The sequence below is a fragment of the Astatotilapia calliptera genome, chromosome 12, assembly GCF_900246225.1.
Source record: "Astatotilapia calliptera chromosome 12, fAstCal1.2, whole genome shotgun sequence".
NCBI classification, from domain to species: Eukaryota; Metazoa; Chordata; class Actinopteri; order Cichliformes; family Cichlidae; genus Astatotilapia; species Astatotilapia calliptera.
In genome coordinates, this window is record NC_039313.1 from 30,408,572 (window position 1) to 30,424,256 (window position 15,685).

Consider the following 15,685-nt stretch of genomic DNA (forward strand, 5'->3'; position numbering starts at 1 on the left):
AGTTATCTCTTCACTTGGATTACATTCCTGTCCCCTGTCCAGCACTTGCAAACTCCGTTTAACAGCTCAGACATCGATACTTTGCAATATGTTTATGTGTTATGCACAGTCTCATATTCCTGTGGGGATGAGATTAAGTATGTGCCACTCACAAGTGATTTCTTGGTATTTTGTTAACATAGTATCTTAATTATTTTCCCACTAGGACTTAAAGTCTGTTGATGGCGCACACAAAGACTCAGTGGTGAGTTTATGGAGACCTTATCACTTAATGGTATTTGTTTCAATCTCATGAGACATCACAATAACATTCTTACAGGCCCTAAATGCCGTGCTGTGTCTGCAGTGCTCAATAGTCTACAGTGAGTTTTCAGTGAGCTTATCGCACTTTATTGCATCTTTATATCCTGTAACAGGGGTTTGTTCGACTGGTCTAAGTAGTCTCAAAAAGGGCAGCCTGATATCTCAACACACAACATGACCATTACGTAACGCAGTTTACGGAATACCCCACGGGCCAATTAACGGATAACGATATTTTGTAACAATTTCAGTAATCTGCCAGCCTTGCATAACGGCAGGGCCTGGCTGCGAGAACAGATGCGCAGGCTGGCATATTGCTAATGGATTGTAAACACGGGCTGCCTATAGGCCTCGGCTGCCTCAGATATTATTCTGGTGGAGAAGAGCCACCTTCTCTCCCCGCCACCTGCAGAATGCGCAAGTCTATAACAGCCCACTGCAGCCCCGTGGCCTCTTGATTTATTGCACTGCACAAAACAGATAGCAGTGGGCTTTAGCTGAAATCATTATATATTTATGCAGTGGCAGCAGAAAAGCAGTCTGCCGTAGAAAAGACACATAAAAATTATGCATAGTGGCCTTGAAATAAATAACAAACGGCGGCAGCCCCCCACCCCCCCGTATTGATTTGAATGTAGATGCACAGCAGAAATCCGATGATTCCGCTCAAAGGGTGCTTACCTCAAGCGTTCGTATCTCTTTTTGTGTCAAGTCGTTGGATGTGGCACATTTGGTCCGTAAACCCTCCAAACTAGAAATGCTTATGTCTATCATATTTTGCACCAACTCGCACTGCTGCAAGGCTTTCTGCAAACTAAGATGCTGCTCCTCGCTTTTTGTCATCTCCTCGTTCATAGTTTTGTGAACAGTGGACGTTATTTTTCCGTTGCACTTAACAAAAAAGGAATGAATTAATTCAAAAACAAGGGGGAAAAATATTGATGATTATTCAGGAAAAGAGCGTGGTGAAACCCACGGAACGGAGCAACCTGCAAAACGCCATGAAACGAGATGTTGAAGGTTTAGAGACGGGCTTTGAGCCGTGAGAGAATCGACTCCATTGCAACAACAGTCCTCGTAGTTCCTGCTGTTTCATCAAGGTGTCTCTGGTTGTGGGCTAAATCAAACACAGTATGAAGATACCAAGCGGGACTACGCGGTCTGCATCCATTGGGTTCCACTTCTTTCAAATGTATGTTTGGGGGGGAAAAAAAGAAAAGAACAAGAAGAAGCTGTTCAGCGCACCATAAGTAGACGCATCGGGGAAAAGCCTGCTGGTTTTAAAGGTGCTGATGTGCGGACTGGATGCAGGTACTCCCTGTCTCCCTAGGCAGCAGCTGCATCCCGGTTCTCTCCCACCACACCGACATGTTTCCTGTCAATCAAACCCACAGCAACAGCATCGCATCGCCCAGGCACCACCGTGAGGGGCCGTTCTCGCGAGATTACAGAGCAGAGTAGAGAGCTTACTATGCTTGAAACGCCAGGCTAGAGGTTAGAGACAAAACTATCCCTTTTTACATGTTTGAAACAAAGATGTCCTTTTACTGAATATGTATGATATCTATTAGTTTACTACAGGCTCATGCTGTGTGCACACTTATATAGCCTGCAGTCCACAGCCACACACACCCCTTCAAAATATTTCTAGAGAATGATTTAAATATGCTTTAAAGTTAAATGGAAAAACAAATATTCTTTTCCACTGATTCATGTGAGACATTTAATTTTGGCCTAGTTAGACAACTCTGTACTATGCCTGTTGATGTTTGTATGTGAGTAGAATCTTCTGTTTTTTATTGTGTGCCTTATCTCATTTCTTCTTCCTCTGTGCTCAGGTTTAATTTGCAGAAGAGATCTTGATCACAGTGAGGCTCCTCAGTTAGAATATAGGTTATAACGCAGACATTACAAATAGAAACTGGATTGTTCAAAAACAGCAGTTGCAGGAAAAAAAAAAACCAAACATTAAGGATTGAATTCTGTCAAAATGCAGGCTGTGATATTAAATTGTTATCCTTGACTGATGCAGTATAATGCAGCCTGGGAATCAAGATGCTTTGGAGGTTGCCAGCAACAAATCTGAGAAGTCAAGCTGATTAAAGAGATAGGAGATGGTAAACAAAATCTTGTGTACTTTACTGCTCACAACTTTTTTTCACTAACCTATGATGATCAAGAAAATGTTTCAGAGAAACCTGTCGTGTAAAGTATAGGTTAGGTGATATTTCAAATTCAGGCTCTAGATAAATATATGGGCACACTGCACTTTTTTGACATATGGACAGATATGTGTATTTTATTGTCAGCACCATTACCAGAACAGAAAATAAATGCAAAAACATGTAGAAAACATTTGTGACACTCTTTGTCATGTGTTAAGATGCTTAAATATTAACACTTACAAAGATAAACTATAATGAGATTAAGATGTCAGTGTCGTATAAAAGTGAACAAACTACATCTAAGAAGGAAAGGTGTAGACTTTCTTTTTTTTTAATTTAACAAGACGTTTAGTGACACGTGACATTTATTTAAAAAATCAAGATAGCCAGAACACTTTTTTTCTTTTATTTTGGTGATTAGGACTTTAAAGACTTGTAGTTCTTGCTGTTGGGAAAAAAACCTACTCCTGAGTTTGATTTTAATTTTCACTGATTAGGGCAAGGAATTGTTCAAAATGGGAGAGACAATATTTAAAAATGAAAGAGGAGATATATATCTTCGTTGTTATGATGTTTGATATTGTGTATCTTTTATTGTTACAATTTCTAAATCCCGTTATTATTATTTTTTTACAGCAGAGAACAAGTCACCGATACTCCGCCCATGAAAATGACAATGTGATTCCATTGGTTGTACGTGGTGACGTGTGACGTACGTTTTGTTTGCGGAGCGCGCCAAACAGGGCCATCAACAGTAGTAATCGCAGTGGCTTAAATTCTGGAACCCTTTTGCTCAGCTTGGCGTAATATTCATGCTTGGTAGGATACATGGCTTCTACAAGTAAAGCGCCGCTACAGACCAGAAATTTACCATGGTGAGCTGAAACTCGCTGTTTATCACAGAATGGTTCAAAAAGTTATTGCTAGCTAGCTAACATGCCTACTGTCAAGCTAGCTGCTCGCTGCACTGAGTAGACTGATGCATTCTGTGAATTGCTAGCTTTATATACATATAATAAATGACGTTAGTTATTACGCATAGTTGTAACATGGAAGGAAATTAGCTTGTCTTCAGTTCGGCTTACGTAAATCTTATCAGTCCATCAAGCATTAACATGGTGCCACTTCAGCAACAGGTTAACCGAAAACCTGCAGCTTCTGACTGCGGTGAAAGTACTGTAAGGTTGACGTTTTGTTTATAATAAAGGGTGATGTTACGAAAAAAAATATGGATGCGGAACTAAAAAGTGGCCATATGTAATGTGATATGTCAACGTTTGTCAGCGCTTATCATATGTGTCCGTAAACGTTTCAATAATTTTCTTTAAAATTCTTTCGAGGTTGCTTATTTGCCTTGCTGTAAACGCAGTAGTTATTGCAAGTATGAATGCGTGTGTGTGCGTTTTCCTGTTTCAGGGTTGAAAAATACAGACCACAGACACTTGATGATCTGATTTCACACAAAGATATTCTGAGCACTAGTAAGTATGTGGACTGCCAGAATAACAATACTATAAAACTGTATAACATGACACTTATGGATAATCAAACTACTTTTAAAACGTAATAAACTGATAAACTCAATGCTATCTGCCAGTGTTTTTGACTCTTGAGCTTGTTTACTGTGGTTATACCGTCACTGTCATTAATGAGTCATGGTACTAAGTCAGCTGGCTTAAAACTTTTATGTTTCAAACTATTCAAGGGGGGTGCATATGTGGATTGTTATAGAAATGTTGGTTACTTGTATTTAAACAGATTTTCATTTGTTCTTTTTATTTCCAGTCCAAAAGTTTATCAGTGAGGACAAGCTTCCACACCTTTTGTTCTATGGCCCACCTGGAACAGGAAAAACCTCAACCATACTCGCTTCTGCCAGGCAGCTGTACAAAGAGAAGGAGTTCAACTCTATGGTGTTGGAGGTATGTTACAACTCCTCATTAGAAGATTTGGATTTGCTGAATTGTAAAGGTTTTTGAACTTGTAACTCTGCCATTTTACATTAAAATATAACTAATTTTGGTTTACAGCTCAATGCATCTGATGACAGAGGTATTGATGTAGTACGAGGTCCCATTCTGAGTTTTGCCAGCACCAGGACCATCTTCAAGTAAGACTAAAACACTTGTAGAGATTTTGACCAGAAATAAGTGTTCTCAATACTTTTATGTGCAGTTAAGAAGTGCAATGGAAATGTAAGCTGCTGCCTTTGCTTTTTTTTATATATCTTGTCCTTCAGGAAGGGCTTCAAGTTGGTGATACTGGACGAGGCCGATGCCATGACCCAGGATGCCCAGAATGCATTGCGTCGAGGTAAGCCATCTGTTCGTTCAGGCATTACCCACTGTGAGGCACACGGCTCAGTGAGCAGGCAATTTGGCTGCTGCTGACTTACAGTGTATCTACTTTTAAACCTGGATATTTATTTAAAAAGCTTTACTTTGCAGAAGAGTGGAAATAATTATTGAATTTAACTGTGAGATATTTTGTAAATTTAGTCCAACCTGTGTTTTTCTAATAATGTTTCCATATTTCATTTATAAAGCATCTATTGCTGCTCAGTGCCGTTTTATATTTCTAAATAGATGCATGGTGAAGGAAGAGTGGATGATATTATTGGTATATTACTGTCAATTCTAAATTCTCAGTGAGGTGGTTTACAATCTTAGCAACATTAAGCAAGTCCTTAGGATAGATTATTCAAAAAAGTGGAGGTTTTTTTTTTATTTACTAAGATGTTGCCAGAATTTACATTTTAAACTTGTTTCCCTGCTTTCATCCCACCCTTGCTCTCTGTCTCAGTCATTGAGAAGTTCACAGAAAACACTCGATTCTGTCTCATTTGCAACTACCTTTCCAAGATCATCCCCGCCCTGCAATCTCGCTGCACCAGGTTCCGCTTTGGTCCGCTTTCGCCAGACCAGATGATCCCTCGGTTGGAGCACGTTATCCAGCAGGAGAAGTGAGTTAATGTGTGAATGCTTTCTCTCCACTTACTGTTGTTGTTGTTGTTGTTGTTGTTTTTTTACATCTCATTGAATTATTCCCAGAATTGCTAATGAACTTGCCAAATGTATTTGTACCTGTTGGCCTCCCTGGGCTCCGCTAATTTGCGTATAGTGAGAGAAATAACTATTTGATCCCCTGCTGAATTTATAATTTTGTTCATTTCCTTGTAAGTGAGCATTCTCTAATTTTTATGGTAGTTTAATTTTAATAGAGACAAACATAATACCAACCACATTAAAGATTGTTTAAAATCCAGAGTCTTTGTTCTTATGTTACGTTTCTGTTGGGTAATGTTTAGAAGTTTAGGGCTTCTCTGTGTGTGTTTGAAAACAGTTTAAATCAGGGTGCAACATCAACCCTGGCCTCTCAACTGTACCAGGCCCTGAAAAACCAACAAATGCCACAATAGGAAATAAATGTTCTCATTGTTTCACATTTATTGCTATATGCAACTTGAGATAGAAGAAATTAATGAACAGACTTGGAATTATTTTTGATTGCTCTATTTATTAAATGTCATCAATTATGTGTTCATGTCGCAAGTTTTAATTTAACGTTGATATGATTTAAAAATAGTTGATTATGTCATTACTTTTTGTGACAGTATTGACATCACGCCAGATGGAATGAAGGCTATTGTGACCTTATCAACAGGTGACATGAGAAGATCGCTCAACATACTGCAGGTATGGCCAGAAGTTCATCATCAGCGTTGTTTAAGATGTGGATGTCATATTCAGTGTGGCCGTTTTTAAACAGCGAAAATATAGCCACTGGCCACTTCATTAGTTGCGTCCCCCCTTTTGCTTTCAGAGCTGCCTTATTTCTTTGTACCATTCCTTTGAGGTGTTGATCCATATTGAGATGATTGAATCACACAGTTGCTTCAGATTTTTCTGCTCCACATTCAGGATGTAAATCTCCACTACATTTCGCATCCAATATATCCCAAAGGCTCTATTGGATTGAGATTTGGTGAGTGTGGAGGCCATTTAGGTACAATACATTTATTGTCATGTTCAGGAAACCAGTCTGAGATGATTTGAGCTTTGTGACACAGAGTGTACCAAGAAAATATCTCCCACACATTACACCATCGCCAGCCTGAACTGTTGATACAAAGCAGAATAAATCCATGCTTTCAATGTGTTCAAGCCAGATTCTGACCCTGTCATCACAGTGTTACAGCACAAATTGCTTTCCGTTAAGCTGCACGTTCTTCTCTAACATCCAACAGCGCATTTTCTCCCAGAGAATAACCACATACTGGATATTTCCTCCTTTTTTTTTTTTTTTGCACCATTCTCTGTAAACCCCAGAGACAATTGTGTGGGAAAGTCCCAGTAGACCAGCAGTTTCTGGTTACGTTTCTTCCCCGTTCTGATACTCCGTTTGAACTTCTTCAGGTTGTCTTGACCATGTCTACATGCCGTAATGCATTGAGTTGCTAGCATGTGATTGTATTTGCATTAACAAGAATTCAAACAGGCATATCTAATGAAGTGGCCAATGAGTAGTATATGTTATATATCCAAACTGCAGATGGGTAGACTGTACTGCATGTCATCCATCTCTGTGATTTCAGAGCACCAGTATGGCCTATGGGAAGGTCACAGAAGACACAGTGTACACCTGCACAGGGCACCCCCTCCGCTCAGATATAGCCAACATCCTCGACTGGTGCCTCAACAAAGACTTTACTTCAGCGTACAACCGTATCCTATATTTAAGTTCTATGAAAGCTGCACATTTCTTGTTTTTGACTATGCCATTTTATACTTTGAACATTTCTTATGAAGTTTAGCATATTCCAAGAAAGAACATTTCTTTCTTGCAAATAAAACTTTAGGTTAATAGAAGGTAGCTGTACCTAAATGCTTTGCAAATGTTTTTAAAGATTCGGTGACTTTTTTTTGAATGGTGGGTTAACGAACAAAAATTCATATTAGTAGTACAGTTTATGATCTTGCATTTCTTTAACACATGGATGAAAGAAATCCTTGAGCTGAAGACTCTGAAAGGTTTGGCTTTGCATGATATTCTCACTGAGGTTCATCTGCTTGTACACAGAGGTAAGGAACATGCAAGGGGGGGAAAAAATCACACGTTTTTATTTCTTTCTTTAATTTAAGCACCCCAGCACAAAAGCCACCCTCCTTTTATGCCAACATTTGATTGGCTGCCTCTCGCAAACATAAGGTTTGAACAGGTTGGATGGGGTTGCTGTGCTCACAGACCAGCCCTAACCATAAAGTATTTGGAGCAGTCTTTGGCCACGTGTAACATGAGTGTCAACCATAGTAACAGCACATGTTAAAGAAAACACGCAATGGGGCCACTTTAAAACCCACTGAAAGGTTGGCGGTTAGTGACGTGTTCAGTGTTAAAGTTTTAAGCTCACAAGTTTGTGCATTAATGAAAGTTTTTCTGTTTTTACTATCAAAAGCAAAGTATCTAATTTTTAAAAATGTTTTTTCTTTAAAGTGGATTTTCCTCCCGCTATTCGGATTAGTCTGCTCATCAAGTTGGCCGACGTAGAGTAAGTGTGATGCTTTTTAAAAAAATATTTACAATGTAACAAGTCATGTTAATATAATAAAGACACCAACATGTTGATTTCCACACGTTGTGGCAAATTTTTTTATTTCCATTATTGCTCATGTTTCATCTCTTCAGACATCGGCTTGCATCGGGAACCAGCGAGAAGATCCAGCTGAGCTCCATGGTTGCAGCTTTCCAGGCAGTGAGAGAGCTCGTGGTCAGCGAAGCACCTTAGATACAGTAATGCAACGATGGTCTTTTTCCACAGTGGGGTGGGGGGGGCGGCAGTGTAAAAGATGTCTGGAACAATGCTAGCAGCTATCTGAATCACTCAAATCTGCATACAGAACCAAGATGGAAGTCGATCAGCACAGTGGAAAAACGAAACAAAAGATCCTTTTGGCACTTTTGATTTAAAAGGTGGACTTGAAAAATCCTATTTTCAGTTTAGTATCACTGCAACCAGGTAATCAGTTCATTGTCCAAAAAAAAGTCATTGAACATGTGTATGTTTTAATCAGTTTAATAAAACCCTTTCTTATAAGTCCAGTTGCTGCAATATTAATGTGCCAGTACATTAGCAGTGCATATAATGGTAAACACAGGAATTAGAAAGTATATATATCTGATATTTACACAATAAATTAATAGTATAAAACTGTTATTCAAGTCAACAATGTGAACACTGAATGTATGCTTTGTAGTACCGCAGTAGTGCAATAAATGAAATCTTAGTGCAGGAATGTTGCATCTAAAGTATCTTAAAATATGCTTAATCTGCTTCATCAAGCTTTCAAAGCATTTGTTATCAGAAAATACAAGGCGTTTTTAGGATCATAGTTAATCGCTGAAAATGTCAGTTATTTATTTTTAAAGTTCCTATTTAACTTTCCCACTCCTCTTCATCTGAGGAGCAGCAGGACTTGAGGCGTTCGGGGATGTTTTTGTATGTGAGGTACTCGAGGATCCTCTTGGGGAGGGGCAGCGCCTCAATCTGGTGCGTGGAGATAGAGTGGCGCAGGATAGATCGACACAGGTGGCACAAGCTGGGCACCGCACTGGGTGCCCTCCAGAACCTCACGTGGCCATCTCTGGTTCTGCCAAAAGAGACACATTTGCATGTTTATTCAGGGGCCAGTTTTCACAAAGATACTTTAGACTGGTGTGTTCAGGGATGGTCCTAATTTTGCTTGTAGATTTAATGCGTCTAATGCAAATCAGATGGTGTCAATAATGTAAAGACAGGTCTCATTTTCACCTTTAAATGAATCAAACTTCCGTACTATCTCAAGCCTAAGATTGATGTTACCATGGTACCGACAGGTAGCTTTGACTATTAGTACTCGAAAAGACAAAATCGTTGCTTGTAATTTACCAACATTATGTATTAGAACAGAGTTTTAGATACTGAATTGCTTTCAGCCACTTTTGTATTTTCAAAGGAGCCACTGCACTAGATGGATCTGCATATCTGATCCCCCCACCAATATATTATATTTAACAGCTTAATAACTGGGGGTTTTTTGACTAAAAATGAATGATATGAGAGCCTAATTTCATGGATAAGTTTAGCTGTATAAATATACTTTATAAAAAAATAAAATAAAATAAATAAAGCTAGGAAGTGGGGTAAACTGAATTTTGGCATATAATGTCTATCGACCACCCTCTGTAATATTGTGAATCTATGCTGAAATGAAAGCATCCTTACCCCGTAGCAACAACTCCCCCTTGTGGATGGTACTTGCAGCACAGTCCATTAGAGTCTCTGTCTCTTTTCGTCTCCATCACCATCCCTTTCTCCCCCAGCTCCCAAATCCTAAGAGCTCTGCAAACGCAACACATCTGTCTGAAAGCATCTTTCCAGTGTGTAAAACATTTAAGTTATATAATACAGCATTTTCAGATAACTGACCTGTCGTCTGTCACAAGTGTCAAGTGCAGACCGTTTGGAGAGAACTGTATTGCTGATATTTGGTTTTGCCCATAATCTTCAAAGTAGTCACTGTGCAGAAGAGAAAGAGCGATGACTTTGAACTGCACCAAGTCAAAGTCAGATGCTCCACATAGTATACATAGAAAACAGATTGCAAAAGACAAGGACACTAGGACATACTTTCACATGCCGTGTCATACGCAAACAGAGATAATGACAGTGTGGGCTGTTTGGTTCACAGATTTAAGCTTCTGTACTTAAACTCAGTGGTAACAACCCGTTTATTTGAGTAATTTGCGGTCTTCTTATGTAACCCATAGAATGGAGTCTTTGTGCACAATTTTAACCCTCAAAGTTGTACAAACTCACGCCAGAGTGGCCAGTTTCTCTGCTGTGTATGGGTCCCAGAGGTCGATCCACCAACTGGAGCCGCTGAAGGCTGCAGTGGCGAGAATTGCCCCGTCAGGAGAGAAGTCACAAGAAGACAGGAGGTACACGGTCTTGTGGGCCCCTCCTGTCAGGTTCCTGATGAATGTATATGAACGTAGACTCCACAGACACACCATCTGATCAAAGTATAATCATGCAGGGTTAATGAGACTTTATACCTTGCTGGAAGGGCTGTTTTTAATTTGGAAAATTAATGTAGGTTTAGTCGACGCTCAAAGTAGCTTGTCCCTGGGGTAATTAATTGCTGCAGAACTGAAATTTTTTTTTTACAAAAGCTAGTAATTTGTCAGTGATGTACTTGCTTGGTGTCAGCAGGACACCCTGAACCACGCAGCAGCGAGTGACTATGCTCTTAAAGTCTAATATTACACAACGTTATGCTGTCTGCTTTCCTTTGAAAATGAGAATATGTGAAATTGCCAGTTTGACTGGAGTGTTAAGACTTCCTGGTGCTCCAGAAGTTTCTAGAAAATGCTAAATGGCCTAAAAACATTTTAATAGCAGGAGCAGGTAAAACAGACCACTACAATTGATATTCAGAAGCACCCACTAGCAGATAATTTCACTGAAAATGGATATCTCCTATAGGTGTTTAACTGGGTTGGTGTCAGCTGACTAAAGACATAAAATATAAGTCTCTGTATTTTCATACTCAAACCAACCAGAGCCTTTAGATAGTGATATTGTCATCCTGTGAGAGACCACCCCCATGAGGACAGAACTGTTTCATCACCAGATAAAGATGATTACTCAAAACAACATGTCCTAAAATAGCCCCACAGCATAACAGAGCCACGCTCAGTGGAGAGATCAAGCATTCAGGTTTTTCCTATAATTTGTCCAGGACGTATGCAACTCATATCCATCAATACTGGTAGCTGTCAAAAGAAAACACCACTAAAATAACTGAAGTTTGCAGAAGATTAAATACTTTACATAAGCAAATATCAACAAACTTGTTAGGAGCAAGAATTCAAATAGGAAAATATTTGAATATACCTTCAAACTAATTTCATTGTCCTAGAAAATTAACGTGATGCAGGATTGCATTTAAAGCTGCCCTTTTAGACAATTTGTATCACACACTTTGAGCCATTCTCCTGATTAGACTTGTGGACAAACAACATTAAATTTGACACAGAGTTGAATGAACAGGGTCGCCCAAATTCATGTTGATAATGTTCATTAAAAACTGATAAAAAGAAGGACAAAAGGACACATTCAGCAAGCTTAGAGACATTAAGCATTTACAAGTGTTTGAGTTTTACATGCACAAACAAATTACTTAAGTTATCTTTTACAGTGCTCAGTACTTGATGAATATGACCTAATACGGTACTTTTGCAATGAAACACCTCACCCTGTCAAATCTCCCGACAGATGCAATCATGCTACAGTCAGATGATACGCAGCAGGAACTAATCCAGTCTTTATGGCCATAAAGCACCTGCACCTTTTTCCCTAAAACAGACAGGAAAAACATGGATGTAAATGTAGACGAGAGACTACAAAGCCTCATTATTTTTACTTTATTTTTTAAAATGACAGTACATCTCAGCTCCTGATTCCTGAATGTGTAAGCACAGCCATCTGCTAGCTTTAACCTCTTACATTAGAACAGAAGGTTTATTTCAGCTGAGTTTCACAAGATTAAACAGGGGTGAAGTAATGAATAGACAGCTTCAGTCATTAAGACCCTGTCTGCAAAGCCTCCAGAGTTGTTTGGTGACACGTGACAGTTAATATTTAACAGTTTTTTTTAAATGGGTGATCAGGCAAGCTCGAGGTGTACTTTGACATTTGAAAATTCAGCTGAAAAGCCTTGCAGTTCTAAGGTTATCTGCAAGAAAACAATTTGAGCCCAAGTAAAAAGGACGCACCAAATATGTAGATTATATTTTGTCCAAAACATTTTTTAAAAATAAGACGGTTGTGACTGCTACTCACAGGTATTTCTCATAAATATCTGAAAAATACCTTTATGAGCCAGGTCCCATATCCTCAAAGTTTTGTCCCGAGAGGATGATATGAGTGTGAGCGTCCCATTCTGAGGAAACACCAGGTCCCTTACAACCCCTTCGTGGCCGTGGAGATCAAAAACAGCACTGCCTAGAGGAAAGGAAAAGAAAAAACAAGCGATTTGAAAATCCATTTAATTCAGCCAAGCAAAACTAACAGTCACAGAAAAATAAAAATCTCACCTGTTAAAACGTTCCAGATTTTGATCACCCCGTTCTCCAAGCCCGTGGCCAGAAGCAGGCTGTTTTTCCCTTCTGATCGTGCTTTAGCCGGACACGCTGTTGCATTTGATTTTGGAGGTCTGGGCCCGAAGGCGAGCCCCCACACTGGGTGACCACAACTGAAGCTTTTGTCTCCTCTGTCAGTCTCTCCATTTTGACTTTCTCTGTGGGTGAGAGGAGCACCAAGAGTGCAGATGCCATAAAAAACTCCAGTGTAGGCGGTGTGAAGCTAGAGTTGGTGATTAAATGATGCAGCTTTCAAGTGTTGCTGGTCACAGCAGATCTAAACAACTAAACGGTAAACTGAGAGCTGAAATTTGAGTCTTCATGTTTTGCTTTTTTCTTTCACGTTAATCTAAAATAATAGCTGGAATGAATACATCCACTTGCATTCTTCTGCCTCCTTCCATATGTTTTATCAAATGTACCAACAAAATCTACTGAGTATTTAAAGTTGTAAGTCACATTTTTTTTGCCTTATTTAATTATTTAGGCAAATTCAAACATTGTTCATGGAGCAACAATTCTTTACTGCAACAAAAATATAAAGAAAAAAATAAAGAGTACTGTTTTGTTATTTTGTGTGGTATTGGCAGCAGTGCTGAGCATTTTTCAAACAAATTGGCACTAATGAACACTGCTGAGCCGAAGGGAAATTCTTTGTGGGCACTAGACAGAAAAATACTATAATTTCAGGGGCCTAATTTAGAGGTGTGGGGGTGTAGGGCATAACAGCAAGACCCAAAAGTTTAATATTAAATACAGAAAAATTAGAATTTTTAATAAATAAATAAATGAAAAAAGGAATAAATGACATTACTTAAAGCTATTTTTAAAATCTATATCTGGTCTTACTTTAAACAATAGATGCTTTTAATGCTTATTTTCTGGAGTTTTTATCGCATTCATGCCTTATTTCCAAAATACTGCTCAGTTGCATGAGGATATTTTCACATACTGATTAACTTTCATAACCACACATAACACTAAACACTGGATCTTTATAATACAAAAGCCAGTGCAGAAATGGACTGTGATCATTATTGTGGAGTTGTGCAAGACAGAGACGGGTTATAGAAGCCAAAGGATATTATCATAAGGTTACATTTTAACTGTTTACTTGATCTAGCCGAACATGAAGTAATACTTTTTCCCAGGTGGCTTGATTTCTTACATAAATACAGGCGTGTATTAAAAGAGAAAACAAGGGGTTAAATCTGATTGTCCACCACCATCCCCACCCCACCCCACCCGTGCTACTGTTAATCTTACAAAGCCCAGCGTCATTGTATAAGAGCAGTTTGGACATTTACTCGAGTACACTTTTAATGTACCTATGTTATTCGTCTTTTTGATGCGAGTATAGTACTTGTTTTAACGCTTCAGTTATTTATTTTGTAGATTTTGTAGAGTAACTGACACATATTGTTCGGTATTACTACAGATAAAACTACACACATTTTACTTTAGGTAAAAATAAAATATATTTTTAATACTATTAGACTTACCGATATATTTTGGATTAAGTAAAGATTCCGTCACTTTGCATAACAGTTACTGTATATAAAAAGATGTTTACACTTTTTGTGTAGTAGCCTCTGTAGAAGGAACAGGGCTGCACTTGAGTGTCCCCGGTATTTCCGTCACTGTATTCATTTCGAATCAAGTGTTCTTGTTACCTGCGGGCGCCTCTGTGCCACAATTAATCAAAAATAAAAAATAAAAATCAATCAATCATTCGAAAAGCCCGTGCAGGACCTGCCACCACCACCTTCCACGGAAACCAGAATCTTCGAGGGCGACCTGAATGCATCACGTGCGGATTAAATATACAGTAAAACCTACTCGGAGTCGAGAGGCCAGGCGACGACCCAGACGATCCCGTGTCCCATGGACCAGGCGAACCAAGCTCCATCCGGAGAGAAGTCAACACTCCAGGTTTCACGTCCAGCTCTCTCCACCAAGGACGGAGGTCGCCTGGTCTTCAGCTCCAGGAGAAGAGCCGGGTCGGACGCTGAAGGAGGATAGAAAGACACCACATAATCAACGTTTGGCACGTTCATCCTCTGACAGCGCTTGCAACTCTTAACCCACCAGCGTCCCCTGCTCGGTTGTATACGGTGCCTCTGGAGGTTTAAGGCCATCTCCAAGTAACCGCTGCCTAGTTTCTGATCGTTGCGATGACAACGTACTCACCGAGCTCGGACGACAGTCGCAAATATTCACTTACATGTCGGCTGCAGCTCTGGGTTGTTTTCCGTGGAGCACATCCTTTCGCTTTTCACATTCTTCGCTTTGTGACCGACTTCCTGAACGTGCCCTCCCCGGTTGACCGCAGCATTTAAACTAAAGGAGCTCACACTTTGTACGTCCGCAGAGGGCAGGGGCTCGGCGACAGAGTGCTGTCTGTCAGAGATAACGTGACAAGAAGAAACGAAATGTTCAGTGAGTTCCTGTTATCTGACTCATTTGTACCATTGCCCAACGTGATCACGTCTCCTTTCATGACGTAACCTTATTATAACCCTTAAACCACACCCCCCATGAGATTAAACAACAATCCAGCTTGTTCCTTACACCGTATCCACTCGTTATAACGAGAGTTGGCTTTATTATACCCAAAGTCAGTGATTCAGGGACGTGGAGCGACTTTTTTTTGTTAGTGGGGTCTCTCTCTCTCTTACACACACACACACTGACACACACACACACACACTGACACGCCCCTCTTATGATAGTGGAAAATACCCTGGTACCTTTGGTCAACTGTTTGGGTTGAAGTTCACATTTAATATGAAAATTTCTCACTAAAATATTCATAAACAATGTTTAGTTTTTTTTATTTCACCCAGAGCAACAGAAAATGTGCAAAACTACAAAGTGAAAAAGCTGTGAAAACTGAGCCTTCATGTGAAGTTCATTTGCAAGCTTTGCTCTCTTGCATCATGCATGATTATTTTTGGCCTACTGTACTTTGGCCTACTGTACTTTGCTTGCTTGTTTTTTTCTCGCTGTGATGAACAATATTATCATTATTAGTT

The 15,685-nt window shown here is 39.5% G+C and overlaps 3 protein-coding genes across 7 annotated transcripts in view; 1 reads left to right on the forward strand and 2 right to left on the reverse strand.

The window, feature by feature from the left end:
- ksr2 (kinase suppressor of ras 2) overlaps positions 1-2,571 on the reverse strand; it is a 120,207-nt gene extending 117,636 nt beyond the window's left edge. For all 3 annotated transcript variants that reach the window (XM_026187933.1, XM_026187934.1, XM_026187932.1), the window contains exon 1: positions 985-2,571. In XM_026187933.1, coding sequence (XP_026043718.1) covers positions 985-1,158 — 174 coding nt within the window. In that variant the 5' untranslated portion in view covers positions 1,159-2,571. The remainder of the gene's footprint in view (positions 1-984) is intronic.
- Positions 2,572-3,133: 562 nt separating this feature from the next.
- On the forward strand, positions 3,134-8,562 carry rfc5 (replication factor C (activator 1) 5). The gene is made up of 11 exons (XM_026187938.1): positions 3,134-3,343; positions 3,885-3,949; positions 4,254-4,390; positions 4,499-4,578; positions 4,708-4,781; positions 5,271-5,430; positions 6,082-6,163; positions 7,063-7,192; positions 7,472-7,549; positions 7,962-8,016; positions 8,154-8,562. Exons 1-11 carry the CDS (start codon positions 3,297-3,299, stop codon positions 8,251-8,253), a joined length of 1,008 nt encoding a protein of 335 aa, XP_026043723.1. The 5' UTR covers positions 3,134-3,296; the 3' UTR covers positions 8,254-8,562.
- Positions 8,526-15,637, reverse strand: wsb2 (WD repeat and SOCS box containing 2). 3 transcript variants are annotated; one of them, XM_026187936.1, is made up of 9 exons: positions 14,875-15,637; positions 14,490-14,658; positions 12,606-12,808; positions 12,382-12,513; positions 11,765-11,865; positions 10,324-10,520; positions 9,934-10,023; positions 9,730-9,846; positions 8,526-9,115 (listed from the first exon to the last, which is right to left on the reverse strand). In XM_026187936.1, the coding sequence occupies exons 1-9, from the start codon at positions 14,912-14,914 to the stop codon at positions 8,902-8,904; spliced, it is 1,263 nt and encodes a 420-aa protein (XP_026043721.1). In that variant the 5' UTR covers positions 14,915-15,637; the 3' UTR covers positions 8,526-8,901. The 3 variants fall into 3 exon arrangements, with proteins under 3 accessions (XP_026043721.1, XP_026043722.1, XP_026043720.1); XM_026187937.1 differs by lacking the exon at positions 14,875-15,637 and adding an exon at positions 14,739-14,868; XM_026187935.1 differs by lacking the exon at positions 14,875-15,637 and having other exon boundaries at positions 14,490-14,732.
- Positions 15,638-15,685: the final 48 nt, after the last annotated feature.